At 42.6% G+C, this 18708-nt stretch overlaps 2 protein-coding genes across 5 annotated transcripts in view; one reads left to right on the forward strand and one right to left on the reverse strand.

Moving 5' to 3' along the window:
- The first annotated feature begins 1466 nt into the window (after positions 1-1466).
- On the forward strand, positions 1467-7321 carry nkx1.2lb (NK1 transcription factor related 2-like,b). Its single transcript, XM_041990297.1, has 3 exons — positions 1467-1821; positions 3096-3282; positions 6236-7321. The coding sequence occupies exons 1-3, from the start codon at positions 1516-1518 to the stop codon at positions 6973-6975; spliced, it is 1233 nt and encodes a 410-aa protein (XP_041846231.1). The 5' UTR covers positions 1467-1515; the 3' UTR covers positions 6976-7321.
- uvssa (UV-stimulated scaffold protein A) overlaps positions 4026-18708 on the reverse strand; it is a 60829-nt gene continuing 46146 nt past the window's right edge. For 3 of the 4 annotated variants that reach the window (XM_041990295.1, XM_041990296.1, XM_041990294.1), the window contains exons 14-15: positions 15694-15868; positions 15077-15604 (exon numbers count right to left, since the gene is read on the reverse strand). In XM_041990295.1, coding sequence (XP_041846229.1) covers positions 15511-15604; positions 15694-15868 — 269 coding nt within the window. In that variant the 3' untranslated portion in view covers positions 15077-15510. Of the gene's footprint in view, positions 4039-15076; positions 15605-15693; positions 15869-18708 lie in introns of those variants that run through there. The other variant, XR_006011029.1, reaches the window with a different exon arrangement.

The raw sequence follows: 18708 nt of genomic DNA on the forward strand, positions 1-18708 counted from the left end.
TTCAAACAACATTACAAATCGCGGTGAAGCTAGCCTCTGATTGGTGAGACGCACAAAGAAGATTCCAGGGGATCTAGAACCACATTAGACCAGGTCCTGATTAAAAAAAAAAATGTATAGACTTAGGATGTTCAAATCTGGACTGAAATATTCTGCACAGCAAGTAGATTCATTAAACAGTTTCTGATTTATGGTACTTTTATTCTATTGGGTTTTTTTTAACGCGGAATTTTGTCGTTTTATGGGCTTTTGTTGAAAAAACGTAACTGATTTGAGCCACTCTGCCTTTCCCACTGCTATCACCCAAAAGGAGAAAAATGACCGCCACTTAAAGACCTCTAAACTAATATTAATCAAACTGTTAAAGGATATTAAAAACTGCTAAATGTTATTGTTTGCATTTTTACAAATATAATAAATATTCCACAAATCAGAACTCTGTTTAAATTAATCTACGTGCTGTGTAAAATATTTCAGTCCAGATTAGAAGAGTCTAGTCTTGTAGTTTTTAATCAAGACCTGGTCAAATATGACAGACGTCTGGAAAGAAAAAAAACAGGGAAATCATTCATAAATGGAATCGGAAGCTAACTTCAGCTACATTACCAGCCCGGGCTGTGATTGGCTGAGGATGACCATCCCACGTGCTCACACCTGAATTCTCCGTCTCACCTGGAGCCTGACGCACAAACACGTAAACGTCCAGAAGCTGATTTTACTTCCACATGAGCATATCGGTGTGGAGCGCCTCCCGCTTTCTGTTTGCCTCGCGCTCGGGCCGAGAATTGTCCCGGCCCGCGCGCCCCACGCGCACCAGCGAGATAATAGCCTATTAGTGCAAGTGGGATTAATTTGTTGCCAATTACAAGCGGTTGAGCTGAATAGGGATGCATAAATAAGGAGCACGCGCACAGAGAACTGTGTGTGGGAGAGAGAGAAAGAGAGAGGGGGTCCTCGAGGGACCGGCTAAAAGCCAAAGAAGGCTGAATGAGAGAGAGAGAGCGCGCGAGAGAAAGAGGGGGGCGCCAGCTGGTTTGAACTATTATTAGAGAGACAGATCAGGGTCCGTCCCTCCTTCAGCTCCTGTCAGGCTTCCAGAGCGCGCGTCCCGGTTCCGCCAGGTTAGAGGTTGGGACGCCGAGAGCTGCTCATGTGCGCGTGCCATCCCGGGATAACGACGCGCCGCCAGTCTGAGGAACAGCAGACTTGTGGAGAAGTTGTGTCGCTGCCGCGGAGGATGAAGCCGGGAAGGAAAAGGCCGAGAGAAGTTTAACCTCCGACCGGAACCAGAACCGAGCAGACCGGGTCAATCTGTCCGAGCTCCGCGGCCGCTCATGGAGAACTTTGAGTAACTGAAAACAGCTCAGACCGGATGTTAACGGGACTCATTACCCACATTTAGTCTTTCCAGAATCGGCTTGGTCTCGTTTATTTGGTCTTCTTCCAAATTTTAAGCCGGATTTTTTTTCTTTTTTTTTTTTTTTTTTTTTTTAATGGGAAGGAAGGAGTAAAGTGATGAACCGGGACAGAGCGGTATCAGGGCCCGGATCGGACGGAGTCCAGGCCGTGATAAACCGGGACAGAACCGTAGCGGGGCCCGTGGCGGACGTGATCCAGCCAGTTGTTAGCCGGGACAGAGCACCAAACACCGGGGACGGGGTTCACATTCTGGTGAGTCCCGAAAACGGAGACGTGCTGGAGGGAGGAGCAGGCGAGAAGCGGCTCTTCTCCGGCGGGGTGCCCGGAGGAAGAGACGCTCAGGCCGTGGAGAACCACGCGGACCATCCGCCGACCAACCCGGTGTTAGTCCCACCACAACAGGTACAGGAACCAGAGCGGGATAGACCGGGGATGTGCGGAAAGTGCGCAGCTGTGGCGGGAACATGTGCGGGTCTCAGGTTGTAAACAAATCAGATGCAGAACGGGACCGATAATAAAATAATAATAATAATCTTTACATATAAAACTGGAACATTTCAGGAAAATGATTGAAAGAGAAATTCTGTTGAACGCAGAGGAAGTGTGACCTGGTTTGTTTGGCTTTTAGATGTTTTTATATTTGTCTCGATAGAGCAGGGCCTGTTCTTTCACTCGGTCTTCAGGCCTCAGAAAATTTCTGTAAAAAACCTCAGATAGGAACAGTTTTTATTCTGTCACAGAAAAAAGAAACTTCACATTTTTATGTTCTAAATAATCTTTTTATTTGTTTGTTTATTTATTTATTTATTCTTTTGGCCTGTCATATTCATATCTGAATATTTACCTTCAATTTATTCGATTTAATTTTTATTTTAAAATTGTTGATAAACATATTATATACAGAAGCCCTGTTATTTAGAAAAAAAAATATTATCATTATTTCTATTTATTTAGTCTTATATTTATTCTCAGATTAAACCGGCTCCAAGTCGGTGATTTTAAATGAAGGATTATTAAAGTTTGCGGCATATTATGAATGTTCCTATCACATGTTAATGACCCCTGGTCCATCCCCGCGCGCACTCCATTAGATTATTTAAAGAGAGAATGAAGTAGGATTATTAATGTGGGATTATTCGCGTGGACATCCTCCAGACTGGCCTCATTAATAGATGAATGATCCTGATCAGGAGAAGGTTCACGAGGAGTCTTTCCAGAGTCCACCACACTGAGACCCGGTAGAGTTCCGCATAAATCATCATCATCATCATCACACATTCTCATTTATTTGTCCCTTTAGTTTTTTAATCATAATAACAACACTGTTTCAGTTCCAGTCAGACCCAGACTGGAACCCGGTCCCAGTTCCAGTCAGTCCCATCAACTGGGACGGACCTGTACTGGTTTTTTCTTCTGGTGGTTTAAACACAACCGACAAGAAGTCCTGCTGGTTTCTGTTCTGGAAGTTTGTTTTATAAAAGAAAATAGTTTATTTATGATTATTATTATTATTATTACTATTAGTATTAGTATTATTTTATTATTATTATTATTATTATTATTATTATTATTATTATTATTATTGTTATATTTGCTAACATTTATAAAATAAACAGAAAGAAAAAAAAAAGAAAGGAAGGAAGGAAGGGAAAATAACCTCCGTTATCTTTCTTCAGGGCCCCAACGGCCATCGGACCACCTCCTTCTCCGTCCTGGACATCCTGGATCCGAACAAGTTCACGAGCAGCCGGCGGCACGCGGGCCACCGCGGTGAGCGCGAGCTGAGCGGGTTTGAAGCGGAGAACCGGAGAGGAGGGACGGAGCCCAGTAAAGGCTGCTATGGAGCGGAGGAGTACCAGAACAGTGAGTGAATTCTTCTGCAAGATTTTTATTTTCTTCTTTCTCTTTGTAAGAAATGAGACTGTATAAAAGCTGAACCGAATCTCCGCTGTTTTTACTCTTTTAATGTTTTTATTTTTCCATTTATTTTTAATCTGTCGGTCTCTTGGTGTAATAGTTTTTTCCTTTTGACTTTTCGTTTATTTATATTTTTTAGGATTTATGGAAATATTTCTTCGTCAGACTTGGTCTGAAAGTTTTGTCCCGAACTGTTAGTTTTCATTTTAAAGCCGCTTCAAATGAATGTTTGTAGTTTTCTTTGTTCTGGGAAAATTTTTTTTTTTTTTTTTTTTTTTTTTTTTTTCCTGAGAATTCCCAAACCACGTAGACCCTGTGTGCTGTGTTTACGGTCAGTTACCAGAGCAGGAAATGTAACTATGGTCCGACTTGCTTGTTTTTATTGTTTATTTAAATTGAACTTATTCGTTTAGTTTAGTTAGTTTGATTACATTTAAATAAAATGAAAACTAAGCCAAATAATCAATCGATTTGTTTCGGAAGCAAAAAAAAAAACAAACAAAAAAAAATTATCATGTAAAAGGCTATGGTGTGTGTGTGTGTTTGTGTGTGTGTGTGTGTTTGCTTCATATTTTTCCTTTTCTATTCTCTGCTTTAATTTCTCTCCTCTGATAAAATGTTCAGTTTATAAAAAAGTAGTTTTTTATTTAAAAAATAAAAGCTGTAAAATCCAAAAACTCCTGAATAAATAAATCAGATGAGCTTCAGTCTGTTTGTTTAGAACAAAAATCACTGAATGAATTTGTTTTACAGAAATGTTTAAACACATAATTTAGGTTTTAATTTCGTATTTTCAGAAGGGAAACTGTTGGTTATTTTCCAAAATGAAAACGTGATATTTCTTGTCTAATTTAAATCATCAAAAATGAAGTCAACACTGATTAAAAATCATTTATCTTTTTTTTTACTCAAACATGAAGATGAATATATAATTATTATTATGAGCTGGATTTATGGAGGATATTTTTTTTCAAAGCTACAGTTCTGTGTAAAAAAAGAAAAAGAAATCTCAGCACATTTAAACCAAATTTTATTAGCTGAGAAGTTGAGAAAATGAAAGTGAAGAGGAAAAAAGTTGAACAGAGTTTTTCGAACGCAGCCAAACAGAGAACATGGTTTTCATCAGCAGCTGAAAGAAATGACCCAGAAATAAATTACAGTTCATCTTTTTATTAGAAACTAAACAAATCTCTGATCTTCAGGCTGAAGCGGGAAGATCAGAAAAATGTTTCCTGTCTCTGAGTTTTTCCATCAATCATCCACAGACCAGTTAAATTTCAATAATTATTCTGATTTCTGATCAGTTTCAATCAGACTAAATGAACCTCCCATCACGGTTTTTCTTTTTAATGAGATCTATGAATTTTTATTCGTTTTTATTAAAATTTAATAATTTATATGTTTTTATCTATCTATCTATCTATCTATCTATCTATCTATCTATCTATCTATCTATCTATCTATCTATCTATCTATCTATCTATCTATCTATCTATCTCTACATGGTAGAACACGGGCCCTGGGAGCATGTCTGTATTAGCTGTTATTTAGCTCTTTTTACTAATAATAGAAATAAAAAGAACATTAATAATAATTTCTCTAAAAACTAGAGTTTTCTGTTTGTTTTTCTAACTCTTTATGTGTCTGAAAACAGCAATAAGAAGAAATTAAAATCTCCTCAGTGTGTTTCTCTGTGACGTAAAGCGGAGCTGTTTGAGGGTCCAGGCTGGAACATGAAGCAGTTTCTCAGCTGCAGGACAGCGATGGCTCCCAGACCCGGCAGAACAAATGTCCCTGAGCCTTTAAACCAACTCAGAAACACAGAGTTTTAGGCTCAAAAAGTTACACAGTGCTACCTAAAGTGCAGGCATGTGGAGGACGTGGTCTCTGAGGAGCCTCAGCCGTAAACATGACCCCATTCAGTACAGTGGCCTGGAAGTGCAGTTTCACCACCTCTGTAACTGCTGTAGACTGGATGCAGAACGGAAGAACTCCTGGTGTGCAGAAGAACCTGGTTCTGATCAGACAGCTGCTGTGTGGACGAGAAGCCGCAAGGCGACGTGATCTAACATCTTAGCCATTGTTAGAGACGTCCAGTGTCCAGGACGGCAGACCAGCGAGTTGCTGCTTGTTGGGATCGAACACATCTCATCACATCTCATCTGCTTTAACATCAAGCTCATATATGATTATTGCATTTAATGAAATGTGACCTGTGTCCTGTAAAACCTGGGATGCTGAGTAAAGTCCAGTTCCTGGGACAGCTGGGCCCAAGGATCTAGGTTTGATTCAGACATTAGGGACAGAAAAGTTTCCCACAGAGTCCCTGAATAACATGGTAGCTTTTCATAAATTAACTCAGTGGATTCATGATAAGAAAACTTGATTTTAGCTCAGTGACTCTTATTATTACCGTTAATGAATCAACAGAAGCTGAGAAAATGAAACGTTTACACTGACCGACTCTAAAATTCCTCCTGATATGCTCCTTTCTTTTCTTTGCTCCTGAAGTTCTGACGACCAGCGTTAGCTCTGCTACCTGGAACTAGCTAGGTGGAACTCTTTCAGCAGAGGAACAGCCAATCAGAACAGTAGGAATGGGTTATCAGGCTGGACTTATAGCAGTGATGCTGCAGATAGCGAGCAGGAAAACTCAGCTGATTGTGGGACAGAAAATGAGCACGACAGCCCAGGCATTGTTGGACATAGGGACATGTCCATACGGTCTTCTACGGCCACGTCTGGCTCAGTTTGGGTCAGATCTCTGTTTCTCCACATTCATCATGTGGTTGAACAGAACCTGATGATCTGGATCCATCTATTCTCTTCTATGCTGGCTTTGATCGTTTGATTTTTCATGTTCATTCAGGCTAATGTTTGTCTTCTCTGTGTTCTTCAGAGGACGGGTTTGTCTACAGAGGTCCAGATGAGGATGAGTACCACAGATCTGCCACTCCGGACTCAGATGCCCCAGACGGGCCTTACAGCAGTGAGGAGAGCAGCTCTGCTCTTCCTGCTAACGGGGACAGAGAACTGGGCCAGCACAGCCACTCGGACCCCAGCAGAGACACAAAGAGCCCCAGCGGAGGCCCCCCAGGTCAGATCACCAGCAGCCAGACCAACGGAGGTCAGGGGGCCAAGCCCAAGAGGAAACGCTCAGGCTCAGACTCCAAGTCAGGCAAGCCCCGTAGGGCCCGGACTGCCTTCACCTACGAGCAGCTGGTGGCGCTGGAGAACAAGTTCAAGTCCACGCGTTACCTGTCTGTGTGCGAGCGCCTCAACCTGGCCCTGTCCCTGTCCCTCACTGAGACCCAGGTCAAGATCTGGTTCCAGAACCGCCGGACCAAGTGGAAGAAGCAGAACCCCGGAGCCGACACCTCGGCCCCGACCGGAGCAGGAGGAGCAGGAGGTGCTGGTGGAGCAGGAGCCGGAGGGGGCCTGGGGGGCCTTAGCCCCCTCAGCCCATCGCCGCCGGTCAGCGGGCATCTGGCCATGCACGCCAGCTACACGGGCCACCATCACCCCCCCGCGGGGAGCCTGGTCCAGCTGCCCTTCCTCACGGCCAGCCACGTCCTGTCCCCATTCATGCTGGGGACACAGAGTTACGCTGCTCCTGCCTTCTACAGCACTCACCTGTAGATCCAGGAGGACGTTGAACACTGAGATGGACTGCAGCCTGCAGGCACTCACCTCCTCCTCTTTTTACTCACATCTGAAGGCTTTAATTTCCCAGGATTACGTTGACCCTGAACATGACATGTCGTAGCTCCTGATCCTGAATGCTGTTTTAACCTCACTAATAGATTAATAGTTGATTTTATTTTTCCCTTTTCTTTGTTTTTTAAGGTCTGTACAGATACTGAATGTTTCTTTCTGACCTCAGGAATGGCTTGATCTGTGGTCAGTTCTGTGTAACTCCAGCTGTGGTTGTTTTAATTTCTATTTATTTAATTTCTTAACAGTCTCCATAAACTTTGGATGTACTGATTCCTCAGCACAACATGTCCTTTGATTAAAATAATGAGAATTAAACAAAGAAAAATGAGCCCGTCAACTTCTTTTGGCTCTTGGGATCCTGGTAAAGGGGCGAGGGTTTGATTATCCACTGTGTCAGAAGCAGGGCCTTCAAGTCCTCCCATCAGAGCCACCTAAAAGGTTTCTGAACACACCTGCAAGAAATACAATTTAAAATTTCTGCTAATTTAAAAATTTGGAACAAAGCTGTTTTTGTGGCTCGTCAACCTGTCTGCAACAACCAATCACAGCGAAGCATCCCTCCAGCTGATCCAGCCTGCCATCAATCAAGAGTCCACTCTGGACATCACCAGAAGACGTCAAGCACCATTGTTAAGTTTATTCTTATGATCGAAATAAGACAGCCAGCTTGCTTGTTTAGTCCCTTGGAACGCCGCAATAAAATAAGAACAAAACCAGAAGGAGATTGACAAGAATAACAAGAAATAAATATAAAAGAAAAGGATTATTGTTGACCTCAGACCAGGAGTTCCTCATCGACTAGGATCTAAACTGAGAAGTTAAATGTTTATATACGTTACATAACTAAGCGCATAAATAAAATTGCACTCATGGCAACAAAGGTCCTGTACTCTAAAAACAAGGCTTATTGTTACCTAAGTTAATGTTAGCGGTCCACCAGACAGACATAAAGTTAGTGTCAGTGTTTGTCAGGTAAAACTGTAGTTATGGCTGCAGTGCTGTAAACGCTGAGGAACACGTTACTATTTGTTTGCTTTAATTTTGCAATATTCCGCCATGTTTCATTGACGTCTACCTTAGATTTGACTCAACACCTACAAAAGTTATATCAGACAATGCGTCTTGAGCAGGGGAAATGTGTTCTGACTTTGCTTACACTTTTTACCAAAAAAAGTAAAATGTCTCCCATTGAAATGAACAGGGTTTGAGTAAAAACCCAGCCCAGTTTGGAGCTCCATAACACTGGCATATTTTCACATAGAAACTTCATTCAAAGTTTAAACGGGTAATGAAAGATTAAATTTCTACTGCGGGAAATAACATTTTGTTATCATTTACGGTTTTGACAAAATTGCAGTTTAGGTTTTTATGACAATTTAGAAATCTCTCTTCAAGCCCCCCCACTCTGTTGTGATATCACCCACTTTTAATCAGTTGTGAAAAATTTCTCAAACTTCTCTCAAGCCTACAGTTTCTCCTGTACACACACATATGATATATTAAAATATACGTAATGTTTGAGTTAACCACAGCAAGCAAAACCTTTATTCTGAAATAAGAAGCACCAGAAGAGGACGTGCTTGTGCATGTTGGAGGGCTGGTGTAAGTGTTGGTAGCCCCAAGTCCAGCATTGTCAGGAAGCATGTATTAAAGAACTGGTGACAGTTCCCAACAGCTCGTATGTATGGATTCTTTAAAGAGAACCAGTCATTACATGGGGTCAGAGAATAGTTCAACTACAAACCTCCGACCTAGAAAGAAAAGGAAGAACGAAATTGAGGCTTTTGAAGTCCCAAATCTGCAGATGGACTGGGAGTCACCCAACTTAACAGATGTATGGCGCTGTTTTAAGCAACACATCAACTTCATGCATATGGGCCCACTCAGAGAGGAGAAGACCAGAAATGCAGCTTCCTTCTACTATGGATTGGAGATAAAGGCTGAGACTTTAGCAGAATTTAACAGAAGACAAAGCAGAAGCGCTAAAAACTTACCATGACAGGTTCTCGGCATACCTCACCCTGAAGGCAAACCCCATATTTGCAAGGCAAAATTTCCATGAGAAGATTCAAGCTAGCGGTGAGTCATTTGAGCATTTTGTCACGGAGCTCAAACTGCTTGTCAGAGAGTGCAGCTATGACAATGGCGATGAGATAATTAGGGACCTTATTGTATTTGGCACCAACTCAACAAGAGAAAAATTGCTTAGCCAAGGGCTGGAAGTGACGCTGGAGTTGATATAGCCCGTTCCCATGATATAGCACAAGTCCAGCTAAAGGCTATGACCAAAGACAGTCACAAAATAAATACCATACACAGCAAGAATATCAAACCAGACTTTGTTAAGCATGCTAGCGGACCAAATGAAGTCCACAGAGCAGAGGCGTCGCCTGGCCTGGGCATTCCCGGCTCTAGCCCTGAACATTTCACATCAAGCCCCGAATGTTTTTTCATCCCAGGTACAATATGACAATCACAGAGGAATTTTATGGAAGCGGGGAATCCTCCTTGTTGGCTAACAGCCCAGCGTTTTATCCCTAATCTGAGCTCTAGTGTTATTTCGAGCGTTATTATTAGCGGTCAAAAATGGACATCAGACGGTTTTTTATTTAAAGAGAGAAACATTTCAGTTGGGGTCGCTGCCAATGGGCAGCAAGACTCTGGGCCAACACATGAAACAGGTAAACCACAAATAATTTAAACCCTGTATGTCTTAAAATTAAATGAACATTAGGCAGATCATTCATGACAGTACTTGATACTTCGAAGGTAAAGCTAGCTGTACTAAACCGTTAGCCTTGTCCTTTTCTGTTTTTCACATTTGCATTAAATTCAGTGGTGAAGTCTACCTATTTCGCTGGTTTACCCGCTGATGTGAGTGTGTGTGTGTGTGTTGCTCCAGGACAGGGTTGTTCCAGACTGGGAGGAAAAATCCGAGTATACCACTAGTTTAAACTAGGCTATACTACTGAAAAAGTAGTAATGGTAAAGATGGAAAATAGCAAGTGAAAGAAGGAAAGAAGGAAATGATGGAAGGAAAACGAGTGATGAAGCCTGTAGGGAAAGAAGGAAGAGACAGATGAGATGATAGAGAGGCACAGTAAATACTAAAGCATCATCTTTATTCTGAAAATTGCAAGTGACTGAAAACAGTTCATGTTCATCCTTTTGTTGCAGAAGATGTGCAGTAAAGAGCAGGTTGTGGAGATAAACAGCAGATGTCTGGAAAAGTAAAAGTTTAATACTGATTTTAGAGATCTTGTTTACTTTGTCACGTTTAAGATTGAAAATGAATACATATTGAAGCACACATTACAGTATTTGGCTTTAAACAAGGTGACACAATGCTCAAGAAAGCTTAAATAAAAAGCATTTTTTATTGTGTTGGTTCACTGAGATTTCTTTACGAGGGAGTGGGCTCAGCCCCTAATGTTCCCATGTCCAGGAAACGCCCCTGCCACAGAGCATCCAGTTCAACTTGTAGTGCCTGTGGAAGACAGCACACAGACAGCGGAAACGTTTGAAGTACAGATAATTCAGCCATTTTGATAAAGCATGTAGATCAAAGCCCTGTACTGTACACCAGGGATCACCAACTCCAAACTCTTGAGCCAGTGTCCTGCAGGTTTTCACTGCATCCCTGCTACAACACACCTGGTTCAAATTAAATAGTTCTCCAACAGCTTGTTGTCAAGGTCTGCACCAGCCTCTTAATGACCCATTATTCGAGTCAGGTGTACTGCAGTATGGACATATTGAAAACATGTAGGACACTGGCTCAAGAGGTCCAGATTTGGTGATCCCTGCAGTACACAAACCAGGGCACAAGGAGGTTCACACTGTCGAACAAATTAGCCACTCTGACAGAGCTGGTTGTGAACATTGTCACAGCAGTAGGCCAGGACGAGGAAGACGGTGCATTTGCAGACACAGATTTAGGACCAAGCGGTATAAAGCTGACATTCAAGCTAGATAGCGGAGTGCAAACGAGTGTCATACCTGCAAGAGATTTCAACAAGCTCATGTGTAACAGTACTGCTGAAGGACAAACACAGGCTATATGGCTATGGGGGAACCCACTAAAGTGAAAGGTTACTGCAGCCTGGAAAGTACGTACAGACAGTTCAACGGCAGAGCAGTTCTACGGTCTGGACTGCAATGGCCCACCCATCCTAGGCTACAAAACATCCAAAGCTCTGGTGTATACAGTCACAGCCCCAAACAAAGAGTGTGCCACCCTCCACTGACATATTGAATGAGTACTCAGACGACTTCAAAGGAATTGGTAAATTCCAAGGGGAATGCACCGTCAGGATAGACCCCAATGCAACACCCAGGTGGGTCCTATTTGCACTTAGAGACTGTCTGAAGAAACGGGTAACATGGAAGAAGACAACATAATACAAAAAGTGACTGAGCCCACCCACTGGGTCAATGAATTAATAATGTGGGAAAACCCAAAGTCACACAAGCTTTGCATATGCCTGGACCCACATCCTTTGAACAAAGCAATAAGGAGGCCATACTACCTCCTTCCCCACACTTGATGATGTAAAAAGAAACTGCCAGGAGCTCAGCAAAGATTTGTCACTGCTCACTACATTTAACACCTTTAAAACTGCTCAACAGCAAAGAGAGAAACTACGCCCAAATTGAAAGAGTTGTACACTGATCTGTACGGATGTAAGAGGTTCCACAAATACTTTTACGGGTGACACATAATTATGGAATCAGACCACAAGCCAGAGACTATAATCCTAAAACCCATTGTCCTCTCACTACTACGCCTACAGCGTGTGCTGAATCCCAGTGGCCAACATCTCATCCAGAAAATCCATGGATGACGAGGACAGCTCACTAGCTGAAATTATGGAGAACCAAGTGCACACTGTCATCAGCACAGCGCCAGTGAGCACAGATAGGCTTGATGACATCACAGCTAATGATCAATCAATCAAACTTTATTTATATAGCACTTTTCATGCAGGATTGCAGCACAAAGTGCTTCACATAATAAAAAAAAACAACAGTTTTTGCTCCTCTGGCTGGCCTTGGTTCCCCCGGGGATCCTCCTCTGGTTGGGCTTGGTTTCCCGGGGATCCTCCTCTGGCTGGGCTCGGTTCCCCAGGGATACTCCTCTGGCTGGGCTCGGTTCCCCGGGGATCCTCCTCTGGCTGGGCTCAGTTCCCCTGGGGATACTCCTCTGGTTGGGCTCGGTTTCCCGGGCATCCTCTGGTTGGGCTCGGTTTCCCGGGGATCCTCCTCTGGTTGGGCTCAGTTCCCCGGGCATCCTCTGGTTGGACTCGGTTTCCCGGGGATCCTCCTCTGGTTGAGCTCGGTTCCCCGGGGATCCCCCTCTGGTTGGGCTCGGTTACCTGGGCATCCTCCTCTGGCTGCACCAGGGCATCAGAAGGCTCAATTAGCCAGAGCATGGTGTGCAGGGCTGCACAGGACAGAATAATGTCGCACACTTTCTCTGGAGAGTACAACAGTGTCCCCCGCTGGTCCAAGACACATCCACTTGCCCTTCAGCAAACCAAAGCCGTGTGCCTGTGTGTGCACTGTTGAACTTGCTCCTGCTCTGTGGCGGGGTTTTCCAGTGGGGCGATGAGATGCTCCCAGAGGGAATATAGGTATGAGTTTGTTAGCAAACAGAGATCTCTCTTTGCATTTATCATTATTTCAGATTGTTGTGTTTAATGATTTATGGGCCTGTTCATTAAATTTGAGCTATTCTAATTGTCATAGGCTTAGGCTGTTTATCAAATTTGTTATTTTCCCAAATCATTTAAGTATATATGCCCTCCAAGTATATCAGTAAGCTATTTTATTTGTTTTGGGATTCCATTTAAATATTCTTTTTTTTTCTAAATGGGTTAATTCTGAGCACAGAATATGTAGCTGCTTATGCTGAGATGACGGTTTAAAGTTCGTTTAATAATTATTTACGGATCTGCTGTGCTGCAACGCTGATCCACACTGACTCAAACTTGTGTACATGATCTCAGACCTGTTGTGAGATTTGATCGTATCCTATGCTCACATCCAAATTCATAAATGCTAAACCTAGCATGGAAATGGTCGTGTGCACAGATTTCTGTTGTACAAATGAGGGCCAGTATCTCCAGCAGAGACAACAATACAACAAAACTGCCAGGCCTCTGCCACTGCTGCACTCTGAAGCATCGGTTCGGTTTCAGCAGGAAAATAGACACTGGCAGTCAGCTACAATCACCCACCCTGCAGAAACTCCACACAGCTACCACATCAAGACCAGCAACCAACCTTGAGGAGCAACCAACCACACCTCCTGTAGACAAGTCACCCACACCCACCTCACAACAACCTGAGTCCAGCTGCAATGTTCCAACTCCTGGAGAGTCAGAGGCACAGCAACCCCATCAGGTTCCAGCATGTAGACAAACATCTTGAGCCACCTCCATATGGCTAAAGTTAGAATAATGAAGTTAATATAATATCTGTGAGGGGTTTTAAATGCATGATGACATTCTATTCTGTATTTCACATTTAGGTCACCACATCAGACTTTCTTTTCCTTTTAGTCAAGGGAGATGTAATGTTTGAGTTAACTGCACAAAGCAGAACCTTTATTCTGAAATGTGAAGCACCAGAGGAGGAAGTACTTGTGTAAATTGAAAAGCTGACTCAAGTGTTGGTAGCTTGAAGCAGCATAATCGGGAAGCTTGTAATAAAGAACTGGCAAATGGCGACAGTTCCAACAGCTTGTGTGTACGGATTCTTTACAGAGAGCCAACAACATAGGCTCTGTCATCATAGCAACAGCAACAAGCAGGCTCTGTTGCGTAAGACTGGAATCACATTATGAGCTGTGTCCCAGTTCATGGTCTAGTGCAGGTTCATTGGCTACATATGTCATAGTGGTGCCAAGCATTGTCCCATTTGGAAGGAGCCTCCAAATCCACCCTTAAAACCCGCACTTGGTAATGCTGGTAATGCAGCTTTCGCTGCCTCTCCCAGAATTCATTGTGCACAAGTCTGTGGTGAAGAAGCAGCAGAGTGCAGATTTTAAGGGGTTAATGAGGTGTCTACCAGCTAGAAAACAACAAATAACTCTGAGGTAAATTTAAAAATGGTAATGAAATATATGGCATATGCGGTCAAACAAGACTGAAATGAGAAGGTGTGTCCCAATTCAGGGTCTGCACACTTCAAAGTGCAGATTCGTCAGCTACATATGTCATCGAGGTGCGCCAAGCACTGTCCCATTTCACAGAATTTGAAAGACCCTCCAAATCCACGCAACAAATCCGCACTTCGTTTGGCCTCAAGCAAAGGCTGCACAAAATGGTGGCAAATGACCAACAGAGCTCAGAAGAGTACGTTTTAGGTTTCAAAAAAGTTTTGTTAAAAAAAGAGTATGTTTTTTTTAACCACACTTTAGTAAAAACATTAGAAAATCAAGTACATAAAAACATTTTTGTTAAATTGTGACATTAAATTCTGTAATATTTGATATTTGTAGACTTTTAAGGGGTTAATGAAGTGTGTACCGGCTGGAAAACAACAGAGCTTCACACCGTGTTTTTTTTTTTTTTTTTTTCTTACTGTCGGTGTTTGTTACCGTTTGGTGTTAACGTTCACTGATGTGTCCTATGATATGCAAACAGTAATTTCAGAGGTTAAAGTGATCCAATGTCCTATGTCGTTGTGGGAAATTCTTGTTGGCTAGGTATTTTACAAACGTTAAGATTTTAAAAGACTCAAGATTCAAAGTGTTTGTCGTTTGCTCATCAAACCAGGTCCCCTCCTCTGATCTCTCTAAAGGTGGAAAGCCCAGCTCCGAACGCGATACAATATCAGAACCATTCAGTGTTTGCTGAGCTGAAAATCCAAACGTTCACCTCCAGTTGTACCAAGATTCACTTTGTTAAAGCTCACATTCATCTTCAGTTAAACAGCTTCATCAGTTTATCTTGTCTGCATCCATCTGACACTAACTTCACAACATAAGAGAAGAAATACACATTTACAGTTTCTTTCTGGTGTAAATCCTTTTAATTTGCTCAGAATTTCAATCCCGACAAAAGAGTAAAAATTGAAAAACAAACAGGATGACACAAAGGAAACATGTATTATAAATAGTATTATAAATATTAATATTCTGTCAGTAAAGTCAGCAGAAAAATGTCCTCTGTTTGGTCTGCGGAGGAAGAATAGATTCATCCAGATGTTGTTCTGGTCAACATCATTTCAGCCTAATAAGCAGACCTCATAGGTCCGCCTTGAAAATCCCATTCAGCTCAGAAAACACCAGCTTCACTTTTCAGCTGCAGGCGTCAGAAACCTGGCTGCTGGCTCTCAGGACGACTCTTTTAAAGCTGCTAACTCTGCTAACTGAGCTAAATCAGAGGTCAGAGAATCAGACCAGAACTGTCCCTTTGCTCCAGTTGGAGGCGTGATGGCGGCTGGCTGCAGTCAGTTCAGTGCGTAGTTGAACTGGTTGGAGAACTTGTCGTGTTTTCTCTTGTCGGCTTTATTCAGCACGTGAGCCACCCTGCGCATGGCGCTCCTGGAGGGAAGGCGAAGAAGGAGTTAGGACATACATGAACTTCAATGGACATTTATTAAACTCCAGCTACAGAAATCAGCGGTACGAACTTGTTGAAGACTTTTTTCTGCAGCCTGCAGCGGGCCGTGTTGCTGCTCTGCTTCAGATCACTCAGGTTAGGGTATTTCTTCTTCTTCCCTTTGCGTTTTTTACCAACCCGATCAGAACCCAGGTCCTCTCCGGTCGCTGCTTCGATGTCTCGCATCAGCTCTGCATCTCGCCAGTCTGCAGTGGAAAGAGAACTTCCTGTTTATGGGACTCAGTTTTGTTCATTGTTAACATAAAAACATGAAAAATAAAAATGTTAAACTTCACCGGTTCAGAACTGAGCTTCAAACAGCCTTTAACCCAAAAAACACTGCAAACAAGTTTTTGATCATTTTGTGTTTTTAATATAAACCAGTCTGTAGCAGCTGGAGCTTTTAATCCCAGTATAAACCAGTCTGTGACAGCTGGAGCTTTTAATCCCAGTATAAACCAGTCTGTAGCAGCTGAAGCTTTTAATCCCAGTATAAACCAGTCTGTGACAGCTGGAGCTTTTAATCCCAGTATAAACCAGTCTGTAGCAGCTGGAGCTTTTAATCCCAGTATAAACCAGTCTGTGACAGCTGGAGCTTTTAATCCCAGTATAAACCAGTCTGTAGCACCAGAAGCTTTTAATCCCAGTTTAAACCAGTCTGTGACAGCTGGAGCTTTTAATCCCAGTATAAACCAGTCTGTAGCAGCTGGAGCTTTTAATCCCAGTATAAACCAGTCTGTGACAGCTGGAGCTTTTAATCCCAGTATAAACCAGTCTGTAGCAGCTGGAGCTTTTAATCCCAGTATAAACCAGTCTGTGGCACCTGGAGCTTTTAATCCCAGTATAAACCAGTCTGTGACAGCTGGAGCTTTTAATCCCAGTATAAACCAGTCTGTAGCAGCTGAAGCTTTTAATCCCAGTATAAACCAGTCTGTAGCAGCTGAAGCTTTTAGCCACATTATAAACCAGTCTGTAGCAGCTGGAGCTTTTAATCCCAGTATAAACCAGTCTGTAGCAGCTGGAGCTTTTAATCCCAGTATAAACCAGTCTGTAGCAGCTGGAGCTTTTAATCCCAGTATAAACCAGTCTGTAGCAGCTGGAGCTTTTAATCCCAGTATAAATCAGTCTGTAGCAGCTGAAGCTTTTAATCCCAGTATAAACCAGTCTGTAGCAGCTGAAGCTTTTAATCCCAGTATAAACCAGTCTGTAGCAGCTGGAGCTTTTAATCCCTGTATAAACCAGTCTGTAGCAGCTGGAGCTTTTAATCCCAGTATAAACCAGTCTGTAGCAGCTGGAGCTTTTAATCCCAGTATAAACCAGTCTGTAGCACCTGGAGCTTTTAATCCCAGTATAAACCAGTCTGTAGCACCTGGAGCTTTTAATCCCAGTATAAACCAGTCTGTAGCAGCTGAAGCTTTTAATCACATTATAAACCAGTCTGTAGTAGCTGGAGCTTTTAATCCCAGTATAAACCAGTCTGTAATACCAGAAGCTTTTAATCCCAGTATAAACCAGTCTGTAGCAGCTGGAGCTTTTAATCCCAGTATAAACCAGTCTGTGGCAGCTGGAGCTTTTAATCCCAGTATAAACCAGTCTGTGGCAGCTGGAGCTTTTAATCCCAGTATAAACCAGTCTGTAGCAGCTGAAGCTTTTAATCCCAGTATAAACCAGTCTGTAGCAGCTGAAGCTTTTAATCCCAGTATAAACCAGTCTGTAGCAGCTGAAGCTTTTAACCACATTATAAACCAGTCTGTAGCAGCTGGAGCTTTTAATCCCAGTATAAACCAGTCTGTAGCAGCTGAAGCTTTTAATCCCAGTATAAACCAGTCTGTAGCAGCTGGAGCTTTTAATCCCAGTATAAACCAGTCTGTAGCAGCTGAAGCTTTTAATCCCAGTATAAACCAGTCTGTAGCAGCTGGAGCTTTTAATCCCAGTATAAACCAGTCTGTAGCAGCTGAAGCTTTTAATCCCAGTATAAACCAGTCTGTAGCAGCTGGAGCTTTTAATCCCTGTATAAACCAGTCTGTAGCAGCTGGAGCTTTTAATCCCAGTATAAACCAGTCTGTAGCAGCTGGAGCTTTTAATCCCAGTATAAACCAGTCTGTAGCACCTGGAGCTTTTAATCCCAGTATAAACCAGTTTGTAGCAGCTGAAGCTTTTAATCACATTATAAACCAGTCTGTAGTAGCTGGAGCTTTTAATCCCAGTATAAACCAGTCTGTAACACCAGAAGCTTTTAATCCCAGTATAAACCAGTCTGTAGCAGCTGGAGCTTTTAATCCCAGTATAAACCAGTCTGTGGCAGCTGGAGCTTTTAATCCCAGTATAAACCAGTCTGTGGCAGCTGGAGCTTTTAATCCCAGTATAAACCAGTCTGTAGCAGCTGGAGCTTTTAATCCCAGTATAAACCAGTCTGTAGCAGCTGAAGCTTTTAATCCCAGTATAAACCAGTCTGTAGCAGCTGAAGCTTTTAATCCCAGTATAAACCAGTCTGTAGCAGCTGGAGCTTTTAATCCCAGTATAAACCAGTCTGTAGCAGCTGGAGCTTTTAATCCCAGTATAAACCAGTCTGTAGCACCTGGAGCTTTTAATCCCAGTATAAACCAGTTTGTAGCAGCTGAAGCTTTTAATCACATTATAAACCAGTCTGTAGTAGCTGGAGCTTTTAATCCCAGTATAAACCAGTCTGTAACACCAGAAGCTTTTAATCCCAGTATAAACCAGTCTGTAGCAGCTGGAGCTTTTAATCCCAGTATAAACCAGTCTGTGGCAGCTGGAGCTTTTAATCCCAGTATAAACCAGTCTGTGGCAGCTGGAGCTTTTAATCCCAGTATAAACCAGTCTGTAGCAGCTGGAGCTTTTAATCCAAGTATAAACCAGTCTGTAGCAGCTGAAGCTTTTAATCCCAGTATAAACCAGTCTGTAGCAGCTGAAGCTTTTAACCACATTATAAACCAGTCTGTAGCAGCTGGAGCTTTTAATCCCAGTATAAACCAGTCTGTAGCAGCTAAAGCTTTTAATCCCAGTATAAACCAGTCTGTAGCAG

Source organism: Melanotaenia boesemani, chromosome 7, assembly GCF_017639745.1.
Source record: "Melanotaenia boesemani isolate fMelBoe1 chromosome 7, fMelBoe1.pri, whole genome shotgun sequence".
Classification (NCBI taxonomy): domain Eukaryota; kingdom Metazoa; phylum Chordata; class Actinopteri; order Atheriniformes; family Melanotaeniidae; genus Melanotaenia; species Melanotaenia boesemani.